At 41.2% G+C, this 20,062-nt stretch overlaps 1 protein-coding gene across 2 annotated transcripts in view; it reads left to right on the top strand.

The window, feature by feature from the left end:
- Positions 1 to 6: 6 nt before the first annotated feature.
- The window catches only part of SLC38A6 (solute carrier family 38 member 6), an 85,820-nt gene continuing 65,764 nt past the window's right edge, over positions 7 to 20,062 (top strand). Inside the window, exons 1-3 of one of the 2 annotated variants that reach the window (XM_066276025.1) lie at positions 7 to 137; positions 9,494 to 9,624; positions 13,512 to 13,585. In XM_066276025.1, coding sequence (XP_066132122.1) covers positions 27 to 137; positions 9,494 to 9,624; positions 13,512 to 13,585 — 316 coding nt within the window. In that variant the 5' untranslated portion in view covers positions 7 to 26. Of the gene's footprint in view, positions 138 to 227; positions 345 to 9,493; positions 9,625 to 13,511; positions 13,586 to 20,062 lie in introns of those variants that run through there. The other variant, XM_066276026.1, reaches the window with a different exon arrangement.

Here is a 20,062-nt window from a genome sequence, read left to right as displayed (position 1 = left end):
GACCTGGAAGTCGGCCAGCGAGGAGCATGGAGGCGCCCTGGGGGTTCATCAACGTGGAGCCGGGCTGGTATGTCTCTTCCCAGCAGTCGGAGGAGGAGGAGGCGGAGTCGGAAGAGTTGAGTCCGTTGCTAAGCAACGTAAGTACGCTCCGCTAGCTTCTTGGCGCCGGCTGCCACCCGGCTTCCCTGAAATGCCTGACAAATAAGACCCGAAAAGGAAGGAGGGTGGCACAGGGAAAGAGGCATGGTGCCCAAAGGCAGCAGCCGAGATTCAGATGCGATCTGGCGGAGCTCATGAATGTGACAGCAGCCTAATGTGCCCTAGGAAGAAAAACTGACTTAAAGGTACAGGCTGGCGCTGGTGGGACTGGTGCAGCGGATGCCGGACTGGAGGAGCAGCCCTAGGGTTATGTAGCTCACGGCTTCTTGTTGATATCTTTGTCAGCTTCCTGTTTCCTCCACCAGTCTTGTGAGATTTTTGCAAGAGTCACAAGATTTTTCTTTTCTCGACTTAGTCATTGGGGGCCTGTAAACATCTTAATACAGAGATCCTTAACGGTGAAGGAGTGGAGGTGGCCCAGTGATACGTACACAACGCTTTCCTGACCTTGAAGCCTGTGCAATGTGCACTCAGCTTTTAAACTCAAGTCCCTGCACTGTAACTGATTCTAGGACCTTGTTCCCAAATGCTATTTTGAAGGAAGGTGTTTTCAGGGATATCCTCACCAGAGCAACATGAATTACTGATTATACCCACATTGCAAAGTATTCCTGATCATCCTTCCAGTTGGGCAGGCTTAATTCTTTAAGTATATAAAGAGAAATTAGTGTTGCAATACCAGTAATTGAGGAGCAACAATTGTGTACAGCAGCCTTAAAATGACTCAGAAATTCTTCAATAATCACATGAGCTGAGGCCGTCAGCCCCCTTTCCCTCCCCATTCCATTCCTATCCTATCTTAATCTTTGCAGTCACAAGATTAGTCAGTCATGGCTCTTCCTGAAGGCTACCTGGCTTTTGTGCTGGTAGAGATGGTTTTCCTAGGAAACTATATTTTTGGAGCTGCGCTAGTGGGAGGTGAGAAGGGACAGAAAGGAAACCAACCAGTGCTAATTGAGCAACTGGTGTGTCAACTAATGCCTGAGGTTTGCAGATTTTCTCTATAACTTGTCAGTCATTTCTTGGTGAAGCTTAAACCCATCATCCAAACATTTAACACTATTAAAATTTTATTTAGAAATTAAATTTAATGGGGTGACATTGATCAATAAGAGTACATAGGTTTCAGATAAACATCTCTATAGCATTTGAACTGTTGATTATGTTGTGTGCCTATCACCCAAAATCAAATCATTTTCTGTCACTGTAAATTTGTTCCTCTTTATTCCCTCCCCCTGGTAACCATTTCACTTTTATCTGTGTCCAGGAGTCTCAGTTTTATCTCCTACCTCTGTGCAAAATCAAATAGTTCTTAGCTTTTTCTGGTTTACTTATTTCATTTAGTATAATGTTCTCAAGGTCCATCCATGTACGTCATTTCTTATGGCTGAGTAGTATTCCATTGTATATATGCACCACATCTCCTTTATCCAGTCCTCTATTAAGGGACACTTTGGTTGTTTCCATGTCTTGGCCACTGTGAATGATGTTGCAATGAACACGGGGCTGCATATGTTTTTGAGGTTTTTGGGTAGATACTTAGTATTACTGGGTTATATGGTAATTCTATTCTTAATTTTTTGAGGAACCACCATACTGTCTTCTACAATGTCTATATCAGTTTATATTCCCACTAGCAGTGAATGAGGGTTCCTTCTTCTTCACAGCCTCTCCAACACTTGTTATTACCTGCCTTGAAGACAACAGCCAGTGTAACAGGTGTGAGGTGGTATTCACTGTAGTTTTGACTTGCATTTCTCTAATAGCTAGTAAAGATGAGCATCTTTTCATATACCTATTTGTTGTCTGTCTTCATGGGAGAAGTATCTGTTCAGCTCCTCTCCCCTTTTTTTTTTTTTTTTTTTTACAGAGAGAGTCAGAGAGAGGGACAGACAGGGACAGACAGACAGGAACAGAGAGAGATGAGAAGCATCAATCATCAGTTTTTCGTCGTGACACCTTAGTTGTTCATTGATTACTTTCTCATATGTGCCTTGACTGTGGGGCTACAGCAGACCGAGTAACCCCTTGCTCAAGCCAGCAACCTTGGGTCCAAGCTGGTGAGCTTTTGCTCAAACCAGATGAGCCCGCGCTTAAGCTGGCAACCTTGGGGTCTCGAACCTGGGTCCTCTGCATCCCAGTCTGACCCTCTATCCACTGTGCCACTGCCTGGTCAGGCTCCTCTCCCCATTTTTTAATTGGCTTGTTTGCTTGTATGTTGATGAGCTTTATGAGTTCTATATATTTCGGATATTAACCCTTTCTAGGAGTTAATGGGATATAGTTTCTTTTTTTTATTTTTGACTTTACTTTCTTTGCCTTTGGGGTCAAATTCCTAAATTGTTCTTTATGACCAAGGTCCATGAGCTTACTACCTGTTATATTCTATGTAATTTATTGTTTCAGATCTTATATTTAGGTCTTTGATCCATTTTGAATTAATTTTTGTGCAGGGGGACAAACTCTAGTCAGGTTTCATTCTTTTGCATGTGTCTTTCCAGTGTTCCCAGCACCATTTATCGAAGAGTGTCTTTTCTCCATTGTATGTTTTTGGCTTCTTTATCAAAGATTATTTGTCCATATACATGTGGTTTTGTTTCTGGGTCCCCTATTTCATTGGTCTTTGTTCCATTGGCCTGTGTGTTGTATTTCTGCCAATACCATGCTGTTTTAATTATTGTGACTCTGCAATAGAATTTGAAGTCAGGTAGTGCGATTCCTCCGGCTCCGTTTTTTCCCCTCAGAATTGCTTTGGCTATTCAGGGTCTTTTGTGGTTCCATACAAACCTGGTGATTATTTTGTTGTTCTATTTCTTTTAAAAATGACATCGGGGTTTTAATGGGGATTGTATTAAATCTGTATATTACTTTGGGTAATATGGCCATTTTAAATATGTGCATTCTTCCAATTCATGAACACGGCGTATCTTTCAATTTCGTCATGTCTTTTTCAACCTCTGTTAACAATGTTTTGTAGTTTTCAGTATATAGGTTTTCACATCTTTAGTTGAGTTTATTCCTAGGTATTTTTTGTTGTTGCAATTGTAAAATAAATTGTGTTTCCCAGTTTATTTTCTGATTTCATTTTGGTGTATGGGAAAGAAGTAGACTTTTGTATTTTGAGTTTGTGTCCTGCAACGTGACTGTATTTGTTTATTGCTTCTGATAGTTTTTTGGTGGAGTCTGTGGAGTTTTCTGTATACAGGATCATGTAATCTGCAGAAAGTGATACCTTTACTTTTTCTTTCCCAATATTGATGCCTTTTATTTCTTTCCCATACCTGATTACTCTGGCTAAAACTTCTTGTGCTATGTTGAATAAGAGTGGAAAGAATGGTGATCCTCATCTTGTTCCTGATTTTAGAGGAAAAGCTTTCAGTTTTTTACCAGTTAGTATGATATTGGCTGATGGTTTCTCATATATGGTCTATTATATTGAGGTACTTTACTTCTATATTCTTTTTACTGAGTGTTTTAAACATAAATAGATGTTTTATGTTATCAAATGCCTTTTCTGCATCTATCAATAGGATATGATTTTTGTTTATTGTTTTCTTTTTTTTTTTTTTCTTTTTTCCGAAGCTGGAAACGGGGAGGCAGTCATACAGACTCCTGCATGAGCCCAACCGGGTTCCACCCGGCATGCCCACCAGGGGGCGATGTTCTGCCCCTCTGGGACGTCGCTCTGTTGCAACCAGAGACACTCTAGCGCCTGAGGCAGAGGCCACAGAGCCATCCCCAGCGCCCGGGCCATCTTTGCTCCAATGGAGCCCCTGCTGCGGGAGGGGAAGAGAGAGACAGAGAGGAAGGAGAGGGGGAGGGGTGGAGAAGCAGATGGGTGCTTCTCCTGTGTGCCCTGGCCGGGGTGGGACTCCTGCACGCCAGGCCAACGCTACACCGCTGAGCCAACCGGCCAGGACCTCATTGTTTTCTTGATGTGGTGTACTACATTGATCAATTTGCATATATTGAACCATCCTTGTGACCCTGGAATAAATCCCACTTGATTGTGAGGTACTACTTTTTTAATATATTGTTCTTTCGATTTACTAGCATTTCTATTTAGGATTTTTGCATCTGTACTCATTAGAGATATTGGTCTGTAGTTTTCTTTTTCTGTATTGCCCTTGCCAGGTTTTGATATCAGGGTTTTGTTGTCCTTGTAAATTGTGTTAGGGAGTATTGCTTCTTCATCTGTATTTTGGATGACTTTGAGAAGGATATGTACCAAATCTTCTTTGAATGTTTGGTAGAATTCACTAGTGTAGTCATCTTGTCCTGGACTTTTATTTTGGGAGAAGTTTTTGATTGTTGTGTCTATTTCCTCCCTGCTTATAGGTCTATTTAGGTTTTCTACTTCTTTGTGATTCAGTGTAGAAAGATTTCATAGCTCTACGAACTTACCATTTCTTCTAGATTGTGAATTTGGTGGCATATGGTCTTTAATAGTATTCTGGTATGATCTTTTTTATATCTGATATCTGTGTTAATTTCTCCTTTTTCGTTTCTGATTTTGTTATATGAATAATTTCTCTTTTTTCCTTAGTGAGTCTAGCTATGGGTTTGTCAATTTTATTAATCTTTTCAAAGAAACAGCTCTTTATTGTATTAATTTTACTGTAGCTTTTTGTTCTCTATTTCATTTAGTTCTCTTAAGTTTTACTCTTTCCTTTCTTCTGCTGACTTTGGATTGCCTTTGTTCTTCTTTTTCTAGTTCTTTCAGATGTAATGTTTGGTTGTTTACTTGGGATCTCCCTTGTTTCTTGATATAAGCCAGTAATGATTTAAACTTCTCTTATTACTGCTTTCGATGCATTCCAGAAATTTTGATATGTCATGTTGTCATTCTCATTTGTCTGTATATATCTTTTACCTATGCTTGTTTCTTCTTTGACCCAGACATTTTTTAGATATTTAATGTCCACATTTTTTGTGGATTTCTTTACTTTTTTTTGCAGTTGAATTCTAATTTTAGAGCTTTACAGTCAGAGAATATGGTTGATATAATTCCATCTTCATGAATTTGTTGAGGCTAGGTTTGTGGCTCAACATATGGTCTATCCTTGAGAATACTCAGTGCACACTGGAAAAGAATGTATGATCTGATGTTCTGATATGAAATGTTCTGTAAATGTCTATTATGTCCATTTGGTCTAGTGCAGTGGTTGGAAAACTCATTAGTCAACAGAGCCAAATATCAACAGTACAATGATTGAAATTTTTTTTGATAGCCAATTTTTAAACTTAAACTATATAGATAGGTACATTCCTTATTGAGGTAGCACCTGCATGTGGTATTTTGTGGAAAAGCCACACTCAAGAGACCAAAGAGCCACATGTGGCTCGCGAGCCGCAGTTTGCTGACCAAGAGGTCTAATGTGTCATTTAAGGCCAATATTTCTTTATGGATTTTCTGTTTGAATAATCTACCCTAACTGTCAATGGTGTGTTGAGATATCCAACTATGGTTGTATTTTTGTCTGTTACTTTTTCGTTCGTATATATAAGAAGATGCCTTATATATACATTTTGGTGCTCCTTGATTTGGTGCATATATATTAAGAAGTGTTATGTCTTCTTGATACAATGTCCCCTTTATCATTATGAAATGTCCATCTTTGTCTCTTGTTACCTTTGTTGTCTTGAAGTTATTATTGTCAGATATAAGTTTGGCTACACCAGCTTTTCTTTGGGTATTACTGGCTTGAAGAATCATTTTCCATCCTTTCACTCTGAGTCTACTTTTGTCCTTGCACCTTAGATGTGTCTCTTGAAGGCAGCAAGTGGTTGGGTTTTGCTTTTTGATCCAATCTGCTACTGTATACCTCTTTACTGATCAGTTTAGTTCATTTACATTTAGGTTAATTATTGATGCATGAGGATTTCCTATAGCTGTTTTATCTTTTGTTTTCTGGTAGCTCTGTGTCTCCTTTGGTTCTTCTCTTTTGTGTTTCTGTCTGTTGTTTTTGTTTGATGGTATTCCATACTTCTTTTCTTTGTTTACTTTTTTTTTTAAACTATGTGTTTCAGTATTGGTTTTTTTGTGGGTGGTTACCTTTATATTATTAAGAAAAAAATGTTCTTATGTACAAGAGTCCCTTGTCATATGAGTGCTTCTGCCCTCCATCGTCCTTTGCTACTACAGATCTTTATCCTCTCCCCTTTTATGTTTTTGTTGTCATAGATTATCCTTATTAATATTGTAACCTTGTTGGAGCTTTTACTTGTAATTTTGTATTGTTTTGTTCTTTGTAGCTGGTAGAATAACTCCCTTGAGTATTCCTAAAGTGGAGGTTTTCTGGTGATAAATTCCCTGAACTCCTGTATGTCTAGAATTTTTTTATTTCTTCTTCATATTGGAAGGATAACTTTGATGGATATAGTATTCTTGGCTGGCAATTTCTTCTTTTCAGTATTTTGAATGTTTGGTTTTACTCTCTTCTGGCTTGTAGAATTTTCTGCTGAGAAGTCTGACGGTAACCTCATGGCCCTTCCTTAATGTGTTATGTTCTTCTTTTCCCTAGCTGCCTTGAGGATTCTTTCATTGTCATTGATTTTTGACACTTATTACAATGTGCCTAGGAGAAGGTCTGTTTGGGTTGAGGTAACTAGGCATTCTGGTTGCTTGTCATAGTAAAGGATCTACCTCTTTCCATAGGCTTTGTAAATTCTAATCACTTATTTGTTTCAATAGGTTCTTCGTTTTCTTTTCACTCTCCTCTTTTTCTGGTGTACATATTATAATATTGCTCTTTCTGGTGTAGTCAGACAGGTCTCATAAAGCTCTCTCAGTTTTTAAAATCTTGAGTTTCTCTTTTCTCCCTCTGTATCATCTCTAGTTGGCTGTCTTCACTGTCATCGAATCTCTCTTCTATGTGGCCTGTTTTGGGGTTTTTCTTCCTCCCCCTCCCTTTCCCCCTATGTGACCTGTTATATTAGCTAATCTTGCTGGCTCGTTTTTCAATTCATGTATTGAGTTCTTCATCTCTGTTTATAAAGTACTTGTTTTGTTTTCAGAGCTCATTAAATTACCTATCAGTGTTTTCTTTCATCTCATTGAACATTTTCAGAACTTTTAATTTTGAATTCTCTATTGTCAAGGTTTCCATGTAATTGAAATTGCTTTCTGGAGATTTTTCAATTTTCTTTTTCAACTGCATCTCTTTCTTGGTAGGCAGGGTATTAGTTTTTCTCTGCCGTGGTGGCATTTAATAGTGGTATTGTTAAAAAATCAAGCTGCCCTGGCCGGTTGGCTCAGCGGTAGAGCGTCGGCCTAGCGTGCGGAGGACCCGGGTTCGATTCCCGGCCAGGGCACACAGGAGAAGCGCCCATTTGCTTCTCCACCCCTCTGCGTGCTTTCCTCTCTGTCTCTCTCTTCCCCTCCCGCAGCCAAGGCTCCATTGGAGCAAAGATGGCCTGGGCACTGGGGATGGCTCTGTGGCCTCTGCCTCAGGCGCTAGAGTGGCTCTGGTCGCAACATGGCGATGCCCAGGATGGGCAGAGCATCGCCCCCTGGTGGGCAGAGTGTCGCCCCTGGTGGGCGTGCCGGGTGGATCCCGGTCGGGCGCATGTGGGAGTCTGTCTGACTGTCTCTCCCTGTTTCCAGCTTCAGAAAAATGAGAAAAAAAAAAAAATTAAAGCCCTGGCCGGTTGGCTCAGCGGTAGAGCGTCGGCCTAGCGTGCGGAGGACCCGGGTTTGATTCCCGGCCAGGGCACACAGGAGAAGCGCCCATTTGCTTCTCCACCCCTCCGCCGCGCTTTCCTCTCTGTCTCTCTCTTCCCCTCCCGCAGCCAAGGCTCCATTGGAGCAAAAATGGCCCGGGTGCTGGGGATGGCTCTGTGGCCTCTGCCTCAGGCGCTAGAGTGGCTCTGGTCGCAACATGGTGATGCCCAGGATGGGCAGAGCATCGCCCCCTGGTGGGCAGAGCGTCGCCCCTGGTGGGCGTGCCGGGTGGATCCCGGTCGGGTGCATGCGGGAGTCTGTCTGACTGTCTCTCCCTGTTTCCAGCTTCAGAAAAATGAAAAAAAAAATAAATAAATAAATAAAATAAATAAATAATCAAGCCCCACCCAAAAAGAAAAAAAAAGCCTGGTCAGGCAGTGACGTAGTGGATAGAGCATTGAGCTGGGGTGCTGAGAACTCAGGTTCAAAACCCCAAGGTCACCAGCTGGAGTGTGGGATCATAGACATGACCCCATGGTCACTGGCTTGAGCCCAAGGTCACTGGCTGATTCCAAGGTCACTGGCTTTAACAAGGGGTCACTGGCTCAGCTGAAGCCCCCCAGTCAAGGCACATATGAGAAAGCAACAATGAACAACCAAAGTGCCACAACAATGAGTTGGTGCTTCTCATCTCTCTCCTTTTCTATCTGTCCCTGCCTACCCCTCTGTCTTTCTCACTCAAAAAAAATTAAGCAAAAAACAACAAAAACTTAAAAATAAAAGAGAGAACCCAGGAAAAAAAGAACAAACATAATAAACTAATAATCAAAAACAAAAAATACAAAAATAAAAACAAAAAAATAGAGGAAAATAAAGCTCACCCTCAAACCAAAGCAAACAGAAAAGGAGTGGTATTGTACTTGCAAGAGGTTTTTCTATTTGTTTCCAGTAGGTGGTGCTGGATTGCAAACTGTAGCTCTGTATAATCTCTTAGTTGACCTCCGCTGAGATGTTGCTGTCTTGATGAGGGGGTGGGGTATGCTGTGAGGACTTGAGAGCTTTAGCAATGGTGATATCCAGCTCCTCCCTGCATCTCAACAGACCAGGGAAGCAGATAGAGCACCTTTGTTCTTCAAGAGAAAGGATGGCTCTGTAGAACTAGTTGTGGGGTATGCCTCTGCCACTCTCCATACCTGCAAGGGGAGAGAGGCAGGATCTGGGAGGTGGGGGCGTGGCACTTTGTATTTCTGTATATTGGTCTCAAATGTGGGCCGCCAGTAGATCATGGGAACATTAGCCGTGATCCCATGCTCTGCCACCACTTTGGTTCAGTATTTCTCCAAATGCTCCCCAGTCTCTTCGTTCCTCCTGACAGAAGACCCAGACACTCCAGGTTTCTTGCCTCTCTGGATCCCTGGTGATGAAAGCCCAGACAATCAGGGCCTTTCCCCTCTTGGAGCCCCACTGCAGTGCTTATCTCCCCCTCCCTCATTTTCACCCTTCCTACCTTTAGTCGACTGGATGTGCAATACTGGTAGCCCATCTGGGGTTCCTTCACTGTGTTATAGCTGTTCAATTTGCTGTAATTTCAAGAGGAGCAATCAGGAATATCTCTCATGCTGCCGTTACTCTGATGTCATCCCTAACACTATTAAATTTGTGTGCTTACAGGAACTTCACAGACAAGGATCCCCAGGTGTGTCATATGGTTTCTCAGTGTTTAATTTGATGAATGCCATCATGGGAAGTGGCATCCTTGGCTTAGCTTATGTTATGGCTCATACTGGTATTCTTGGATTTAGGTGAGTTCTTTCTTTTTTTACCGTTCTTTTTTTAAAAAAAATTATTGAATTTTTGGGGGTGACATTGGTTAATAAAGTTATACAGGTTTCAGGTGCATAATTCCATAATACATCATCTCTATATTACATAGTGTGTTCACCACCCCAAGTCAAGTCTTGCTCTATCATCATCATCTATTCCCTCTCTACCCTCTCCCATCATTACATTTTCTTTTCCATTTTGATAATACAATGAGAAAAATGAGATAGGCTCTAGAAGCTGGTGTTATACAATTTCTAGTTACATTATTTCAGGGGTTTTAGTATTCCTGCTACTCACCCATTGTTGCTAGTCTGTAGCTTGGAGGGTTTACTCTATAATTTGAATTTTTTATCCAACAGTGTGGCTAATTTTAAAAAGTAGAAACTTGATCCACACTCATTTATAACCTCTCTAAGTGATTTATTTGTTTTGTCAATTTGGCCAAAGTGAATTCAAATTTATCAGCCATGCAGGTTACTTATAAATAGCAATTTTGTGAGTATAAGTAAAGCACATAATCTTTTCATTTCTATCTATCTCCTCCTCTCTTCCCACTATTAAGTAGTCATGTTTTCCTCTCTGAGGCCAGACGTGTTCTGGGCCTGTTCCTTTTCATCTTTTAAGACTATTCATATACCACTTTGCCCAAAATAAAAGACATTCCTGGCTTTTCTCTGTTTCTATAGTACTTTGTATATTTATTCTGTTATTATCATGTAATATAATGATTTGTTTTCAAATTCGTTTCCCCATCAAATTCTGAAATCCTTTAGAACTGGACCTTACCTTTAGCATCTAGCACTATAGTTAACAGAATGAACAAGTTCGTTTTGTCAGTAGAAGCAGACCTATTTTATTAGGCAGTTTGGACTACACAGTCTTATTTAGGTTTTTTATTTTGAATTTTTTGATAAGCAAACCAACTTTTAAGTAGCTCAGCTTGCTTTTATTATGGGATGTAGCCACAAATTTTCATAATTTTAAAACTTCAAAGCTATATGTGATACCATAGGCAAGACGTAATTATAGGACTTAATTTTTGTTCCCTTTGGAAAATCATGTTTTATACTCCAGGGTCTTACATGCCGATATATACCAGTAAACATGTGCTCTCTGAATCATAACACACATCACACTTTCCATTTGGTGACAACAGATTTTTTTTATGAAGTCTCTGATGTTCATTTACTGACAAGTGTACTTTAACCTCTCACTTTTGCAACTTATTAACAAGTATTAAATGGAACACAAAGATAGGATTTCTTCAACTATTAGGACACTCCACTGGGGATAGCTTGTAGAGGCTTAGACTGTCAGTATCATCCTGAGAATGAGTGGGGGGATTATACATGTTTTCTTTTCACATTGTTACTGACTGGACCGCAGTTGCTACATTGTTTGTATATTTTTCAAATTGTATTATCACAAGTGTGTTAACTGCATTGGGGGTAGGTTGGTGAGTATTTGTGTGTGTTTAATAGATGCTAGGTTTAAAGCCAATAGGCACAGCCACCACTACAGCTGCCTGGCCCATGCAGGTTCGCGTTGGATTCAGACAGACGGTAATGAAACAACAGAGCCGATAACTGGTGGGCCATTACCTTTAATCCTAGCTTGCACCCGGTGGGCAAGTAAAAACACACACTGGGCTCCAAAACCCACTCATTCAGTGCTCACAAAGCTACTGACTTATCTGAGTTTCCTGGAATCAAAGGTTTCTCGCTCACTAGACTTATTCCCCTCTGTTCCCCATCTCCTTCTCTCTGCACAAACTCTACACAAACTGGCTTCTTCTTCAGCATTCCACCATCTTGACTGCTTTTCCTGGCCTCCTCTATGTGGTCTTTCTCTGTTCTCCTCTCTAATGCTAATCTCAGGAACTGAGAGAGAGCAAGCTCCCGGTCTGCCCCACTTTATAGTGTAGAAACTAAAACCTTTAATCCAATATACAAACAAGGAAGTCTCTGATACAAAGTCACTTATGAGGCATAATGGGATTCCTCATGAGAGTGCACTACCCCACATCAAAAAGTGGGAAAGGCTTAGTCCCAAAACCAAGCCCCAGGCTACAAGGATCCTATCTGCCCACAGCCCACCCCCAACACACATTAATATAATCACGCCCATCCCAAGCAAGAAGGGCAACTAATACCATCACTTGGGTGATGGGCTTCCACGTGTCAGCGCTGTCTTTAACAAGGTGAGCATAGTACATTTTATCTGCCCAACACTAGGAAATTGTTCTTTTTCTTTTTTAGTCTTTTTTTAATTAACAATTTTAATTTATTGTGTTGATTTGGTTTTACGTGTAGCACTCAAATAACCTCTTCACACTAAATTGTGACCCCCTCATGCCGTATGCACAGTCTCTTTCCACCCCTATTTCCCCCTTGGCCCTGGTCCTCCAACCCTGGTCCCCTAACTCCAGCCCCTTTTCCCTCTGGCTATTGCTACCCTGATGTCTGTATGTATGTGTTACGTATATATATTTTTGGCTAATCTCTTTACCTTCTTTGATTCAGTCCCCTCTTACCTTTTCCCTCTGATAGCTGTCCATCTGTTCCCTGTGTCCCTGCCTCTATTTCTATTTTGTTCCTAAGTGTATTGTGTTCATTAGATTCAACATATAGGCCCTAGCCAGTTGGCTCAGCAGTAGCGCGTCCATCTGGGTTTGATTCCCAGTCAGGGCACACAGGAGAAGCAACTGTCTGCTTCTCCACCCCTCCCCTTCCACCTTCTCTCTCTATCTCTCTCTTTCTCTCTCTGTTCCTCTACTGCAGCCATGGCTTGAATATTTCAAGCAAGTTGGCCCTGGGGTGCTGAGGATGGCTCTATGGCCTTGCCTCAGGCACTAACATAGCTCAGTTGCCAAACAACAGAGCAGCAACCGCAGATGGCCAGAGCATTGCCTGGTAGGGGCCTGCTGGGTGGATCCCTGTCTGAGCACATGCGGGAGTCTATCTCACTGCCTCCTCGCCTCTCACATAATTAAAAAAATAAAAATTTAACATTTAAGTGAAGTCATGTGGTATTTGTCTTTCTTTGCCTGGCTTATTTCACTTAGCTTAATAATCTTCAGGTTATTAAGCTTAATAATCATCCACGCTGTCACAAAAGGTAAAATTTTCTTCTTTTTTATATCCATGTAGTATTCCATTGTGTATATGTACCCCAGTTTTTTAATCCACTCGTCCACTGATGGACACTTGGGCTGTTTCCAGATCTTGGCTATTGCAAACAATGCTGCAGTGAACATGGGGGTGCATATCTCCTTTTGAATTAGTGTTTTGGGATTCTTAGGATATATTTCTAAAAGTGGGATAGCTGGGTCATAAGGCAGTTTCATTTTTAATTTTTTGAAGAAACGCCACACTGTTTTCTACAGTGGCCTCATGAGTCGGCATTCCCACCAGCAGTAGGAAATTCAGTTTTAATTCAATATTATAAATAAAGATGTGATAGGGAATTACACATTGTTCAAACAAGAGGGATGGATGAAAGTAGAAGGGAGAAGACAATGAGATTTCACAGCTAAAACTTTTGTTTAGACTTAGAATAGGAAAAGTAGACATAAAGGGAAATACTGTGAGATTATTGAATGGCTGGACCAGCAGTCAGCAGACGAGTGGTAAATAGGAAGTTTGTTTTTACTTAAAGTTTATTTCTTTCTGGTTTTTTTTATTTTAAAAGCAGTATATTTCCATTTAAATAAAAATTTTTGAATACAGAAGATAATCTTTTTACTTTCTTTAATGACCATAATCCAACTACTCAAAGACAGCCTCTGTGAGCATTTAAATGTGAAAAAATTTGTTGTTGTAATGAGGTACCATAAGAAAACTTTGTTTTGTTTTTTATATTTTAGTTTCTTGCTGCTGATACTTGCTCTCCTGGCTTCTTTCTCAGTTCATCTCCTGCTTAGTATGTGTATTCAGACAGGTGAGTAAAAACATTATGCTGATTCATTTGATAAACCAACCCCTGGAGACTGTATCCATGTACAAGAGTAGATGTCTCAAATCTAATTCTCAGCAGGCATTCATTATTATAGATAGGGTATTTGAAGTGGAGAATTTCAAAAAGCCAGGAGATATAGAGTCAATCTGATTGGGGGATATCCATGGATAGGATGGGAGAAGAAAATTAGCATTCTTATGTGCCTTTCACCACAACACAACATAGTTTCCTGCCGTAAAATACATTGGGCGAAGGGCCTGAAAGGAGTCCACAGGAGCCAGACCTTACACTTACGAGGAAGCAGTAGACAGGTGTTCATTCTGATCGTTATTTGTCCTAGGGGTAATCATTTCCTCAAGGAGCACACTTTCCCAGGCCTACTGCTGCCTTCCCTGCCAGAGAAGGGTGGCAGATTTACGATTGTAGGAGGAAATGTCACTAAGCTTTGGATTTATTTAAATAGTTGGTATTGGTCCTGGCTGGTTGGCTCAGCGATAGAGTGTCGGCCCTGTATGTGGAAGTCCCGGGTTCAATTCCTGGTCAGGGCACACAGGAGAAGCAACCATCTGCTTCTCTACTTCTCCACCCCTTCTCTCTCTCTCTCTCTCTTTTCCCCTCCTGCAGTCATGGTTTGACTGGAGCAAGTTGGCCCTGGGTATGACGATGGCTCCATGACCTCCACCTCAGGCACTGGGAGGAACTTAGTTGCTGAGCCAATGGAGTGGTACTCCAGATGGGCAGAGCATCACTCCCTGGTGGGCTTGCCAGGTGGATCCCAGTTGGGGCACATACAGGAGTCTGTCTCTGCCTCCCCTCTTCTCACTGAATAAAACAGAGAGAGAGAGAGAAATACATAAAATAAATAAAAATGGAATTTTTCTGGCTTAAACATGAAGTAAAAAATGCCCAAAGGTATTTTGTGAGAATTTTAAGACTGTTCAGAATGCAGTTCTAAATCCACCCCACCAGTCTATTTTCCTAAAATCTTTCTATGCCTCAGACATACCTTTATATACAAAGCATTTCTAAACATCAGGGATTCTAATTCCTAGAATCTGTGGATTTAGAAATATATTTTTAACAAGTCCTCTAGGTCAGTGGTCCCCAACCTTTTTTGGGCTACGGACCGGTTTAATGTCAGAAAATATCAATATTTTCACGGACCGGCCTATAGGGTGGGATGGATAAATGTATCACGTGACCAAGACAAGCGTCAAGAGTGAGCCTTAGATGGATGTAACAGAGGGAATCTGGTCATTTTTTAAAAATAAAACATTGTTCAGACTTAAATATAAATAAAACGGAAATAATGTAAGTTATTTATTCTTTCTCTGCAGGCCGGTACCAAATGGCCCACAGACCGGTACTGGTCCATGGCCCGACAGTTGGGGACCACTGCTTTAGGTGATTCTTATGCAAAACTGGTTTAGGACCCATATTTTGTAGCTGTAACTTGTGCCAATGCCTTTGTCCATACAACCTACAACTGTATATCCCTCTTTCAAGGGGATTGGGTAAAGGAGCAGACAGATAATAAAATACTAAGAAACAATGCAAATGTTAATTTCAAAGTAACAAGTTGTTCATAACAGCATCCCAAAGTCAAGAATAGCATTAAAAGAAGTGTATTTGTAAATCCTCCTGCAACTTGACTAGAATTTTTATGACATGTTTTGAAATTTCGATTCTTTTTCTGAAAAACTTATTTTTACTTAATTGTGATAGTTATCTAACTAACACCTTTGTAGGTTTTATTATGAATTCTACTAAAAAGATTAATACCTTAATCAACTATGTGACAATTATGTTTTCATTAACTAAAATTCTTTGTTGTATTAATTTCAATTACTTGAGAGTAATAACCAGTTTATGAAGATTTTCAATAAAAGCTAAATATATTGTTCTCCTTCAGTTCATCTATATTTAACTTTAAAAATTCTGATATTGTTGTTCTCTTCTATAGCTTTGGGGCATAGAAAGTGAAAACCTTCGTTTTACTTTTTCTTTGATTTTTTAAAAAATATTTATTTGTGCCCTTTTCCAACCTCCTCCCCCTCTCTCTCCTTCCCTTCCCCCGCCCCCCATAACCACCACATTCTTGTCCATGTCTCTTAGTCTCGTTTTTATGTCCCACCAATATATGAAATCCCGCAGTTCTTGTTTTTTTCTGATTTACTTATTTCACTCCGTATAATGTTATCAAGATCCCACCCTTTTGTTGTAAGTGATCCAATGTCATCATTTCTTATGGCTGAATAGTATACCATGGTATATATGTGCCTCATCTTCTTTATCCAGTCTTCTATTTTTTTTTACAGTAATTAAAACCTTTAAGCAAACTCTTGGCCAGTACAGCAAGAATCCATAAAAGAGTAGTGTCCTTAACATGTTCACCAAGTCCAAGTTGGCCCCAACACCATGCCAAATCCCTGAAAAATGCAACCCAACCCCAGTTCAGTCTGTTAGGAGCTGTCACAAGGAGCAGGAGTCCAGGAAAAGTCCGCATCCAGGAAAAGTCCGCATGGCACTGGAATTGTTGTCACAATTCTATACTTTGCAGCTCACATTCAAGTCCCAATGACCGCTGCTTCTAGCTGGTAATGATTCAGGTAGACTAAAAAAGCCATCTGCAGCATGTGTGGATATGGAGCTTCTGTTCTCCTCTGCCTGGAGAGATGAGACCAGGTTGCTTTTCCCTGGAGCTCTGCAACTGTGGCTTGGTAAAGAGAACCTTGGGATACATAAGCTGGGTGGCAAAGGTAGATTCATAATGGAAGTTGGCAAACGGGGGAAAGAGAGGCTCTAAATTAGGAGTAGGTACCAGCCTGAAATATGAGTGGGGCATTGAGGTAGGAGGGATAAAGGAAACACTATATATTAAGCAAAGCAGCAGAAAATAGGACTATCAACACCCCTAAAAGAGATCTTCGAGGGAAGAATTAAAAACCTGACTATTCAGGCAAGACATAGTTAAGTGGCCCTTGTGCAAATGAGATCAGTTTACCTGCTTCTTGGAAGAAATACCCTAGGCTCGTCCACAGTGTCGTAGATGGGGCCAACGGCCCTGGGCACCTTCAGCCTTCAGTGGCAAACCCCAGCATTCTGGGCAAGGTTAGGTCATAGGTGGCTGGAGCAGGGCTGGAAGAGACTGAACCCTCCCTTGGAGGAGAAAGGGGGAAGCCTACCTTCCAGTGTCCCTGTTTCCTCACAGCAGAGGCATGTAAGTCTGGCAGGCTTTAGCTCAATGACCTACCTTTCCACTATTGAAGCAGGACCCAGATGGCATCCTATGAGACCCCTTTGGGGCGTTGGAGCCTTTAAGGGCGTATCCTAAAAGTTGGTAGTTCCCCTGATCTCTATTGGGCTTTTTCTGCCTCTTGGTATCTTAAAGGCCTTGCTCAGAAGATCTCGCTGAGGGGTTTGAGGATCCCCATCTGCCTATATAAACCTTTTCCATATATCTGGAGCTATTTGGAAAAAGACAAAATAGTGTTATTAGCTGGATCTAATAAAGAAGGTAGTAGTTTGCAGGAGAAAAAGATTTGGCGTCTCCTGTTCATCAGCATTCAAAAGAAATTTAAAATATTTTATAAAGCATGATATGGTAGACCTGTAGGAGTTCCAGGATATGACTCCCCCCTTTTAATTTTTTTTAAATTGACCTTAAAATATTTGCTGGGTACACTTTAATAATACCTTGACTTTAAAAATTGTAAGAATGACAAAATACAGTCAATGCTTTTGCTCCATATGCAGGAGCATTGTCAGTTTAACCAGTTTAGGAAATCCAATAATAGAACAGTGCATACAGACAATGAGCTATAACATGCTTAGCAGCCTCTCCTGTTCTGACAGAGGTTACTATAAATCCAGAATATGTTTCCACTGTAACATGGACATACGACTGTTTGCCAAATGAAGGTATATGAGTAACATCCATTTGCCAAAGTTGTCCTGGTAGGGGTCCTTGAGGGTTAACTCCAAATGAAGGGGCAGATTGTTGTATAGGACCCCTTGGACAGGCTTTCCCAATCTGCCGTGCTACTTCCCGAGAAAGTTGAAACTGTTTACACAGGGCTGCAGCATTCTGGTGAAGAATAGTATGAGACTGAATTGCTCGATCTGTCCTGGTTGCTCCAAATAATTTTCTTTTGGGTAGCTTGATTAACAAGGGAATTCCTAGGCCCTGGCTGGTTGGCTCAGTGGTAGAGCATCGGCCTGGCGTGCAGGAGTCCCGGGTTCGATTTCCAGCCAGAGCACACAGGAGAAGCGCCCATCTGCTTCTCCACCCCTCCCCCTCTCCTTCCCCTCTGTCTCTCTCCTCCCCTCCCGCATCCAAGGCTCCATTGGAGCAAAGTTGGCCCAGGTGCTGAGGATGGCTCTGCAGCCTTTGCCTCAGGTGCTAGAATGGCTCTGATTGCAACAGAGCGACACCCCAGATGGGCAGAGCATCCCCCCCCCCCCCGTTAGGCGTGCCGGGTGGATCCCGGTCGGGCGCATGCGGGAGTCTGTCTGACTGCCTCCCCGTTTCCAACTTCAGAAAAATACAAAAAAAAAAAAAAAAAAAAAGGCATTCCCTTGTGCTAAAGCTCCAGGGAGCATGGAGTGAGCTCAAGTATGTCCTATAAAACATAGAGCTCTGCCTGACCTGTGGTGGCACAGTGGATAAAGCATCAACCTGGAATTCTGAGGTCGCCAATTCAAAACTCTGGTCTCCCTGGTCAAGGCATATATGGGAGTTGATGCTTCCTGCTTCCCCCCCCCCTTTCTCTCTCTCTTTCTCTCTCTCTCTCTCTCCTCTCTAAAATGAATAAATAGATAAAAAATCTAAAAAAAAAAAAACACAAAAAAACCCATGGAGCTCTATGTTGACATACAAGTCTTTGAAGAAGGAGGAACTGCTGAAATAGTTCATCAGCATTTGTCCCTAAGACAGCAGTCTTTATAGTGGAAACATCATAAGTAAATATTTGCTGTCTGTATATAGATTAAAGGGGGAATATGACAAATGTTGAAAAGCCATGATAATGGCATATAATTCTAGACTTTGAGCTGATTTTATGTTGACGGAGTATAAAGTTGTCCATTGATTTGCAAGAGCGATTTGCCATTTAGTGGAAGTTTCCCAGAGCCATTGTTGTTGATCCTTTGAAAAATGGAACAACAATAATTTTGAGGCTCAAAACCTATAAGCTGTAAGGGTCGCCTATGCCCCTTGATAATCCAGGAGGCAACAAGATCAAGATATGGAAGTGTATTCCATGGGCTATTAGATGGTTCAATGTTCCCAAGCTGTAGCTGTTCTTGTACCAATTGAACAGCTGCCCTAAGTTTCTCCTGAGAAAGGGGCCATTGGTCTACCCATACAGGATTATCTGATTTCCATGTAATTGGGTCTGCACAATGCATTATTGGGGTAGCAGGAGCTACCGGGGCCCCTATGCTAAATTTTGATATCCTAATCCACACCTTCTGCTATTGGGTGCCATTTCTATGGGGGTGAGAATTCCTCGCTGTTCTTTCCCTAGTCCCTTGGTGGGCAAAAATCCCCGATCAATCATCTGAGTACTGACTAAACCATTAGGACTGAGAAGCAACGCTCCCATATTTTTCAAAACATCTCTACCGCACAAATTAACTGGCCATCAGGGAGCACATAAGGCTTAAAAAATCCAGAGTGACCTTAATCTTACTAATGTAGAAAACTAGAACTTTGTTGAGGGGATTTACTCTGCTCTATACCTTGTAATTCTGTGGCTGCTGCATGAGTGGGCCAGGAAGGAGGCCAATATAGCTTAGCAATAACAGATACATCAGCTCCAGTATCTAAAAGTCCTTTAAATTTATGCTCATGTATTGTTAGTTCCATTTCAGGGCGTTCCTGACTTATTTTTTTAAAATCCAATTGGCAAAATCAGAGGAGCCAAATCACCAATTTGCTTGGGGCCCCTTTTGCAGGATGTGGCCTGAGAAGCAGAATTAGCATCCTTATACTATTCTTCTAACTGCCTGAATTAGCCGTGAGACACATTCTTTTTTATTATTATTATTAATTTTGATGGGGTGACATTGATAAAATTGTCTTCCGTCACCTTCTAACTGGTTTTCTTTGTGTCCCTCCCCTCCCCTAACCCCTTTCCTCTCCTCTCCCCCACCCTGTAACCCCAACACTGTTGTCCATGTCTCTGAGTCTCATTTTTATGTCCCACCTATGTATGGAATCATATAGTTCTTAGTTTTTTCTGATTTACTTATTTCACTCAGTATAATGTTATCAAGGTCCATCCATGTTGTTGTAAAAGATCCAATGTCATCATTTTTATGGCTGAGTAGTATTCCATCATATATATACCAAAGCTTTTTAATTCACTCGTCCTCTGATGGACACTTGGGTTCTTTGATTTTTGTAGCTTGCTTGGTCTATGAACTAACTTCATGGTTCTTCATACACACTGATGC

The sequence above is a fragment of the Saccopteryx bilineata genome, chromosome 4 (genome assembly GCF_036850765.1).
Source record: "Saccopteryx bilineata isolate mSacBil1 chromosome 4, mSacBil1_pri_phased_curated, whole genome shotgun sequence".
Taxonomy (NCBI): Eukaryota; Metazoa; Chordata; class Mammalia; order Chiroptera; family Emballonuridae; genus Saccopteryx; species Saccopteryx bilineata.
This window is presented reverse-complemented; position numbering and strand designations above follow the sequence as displayed.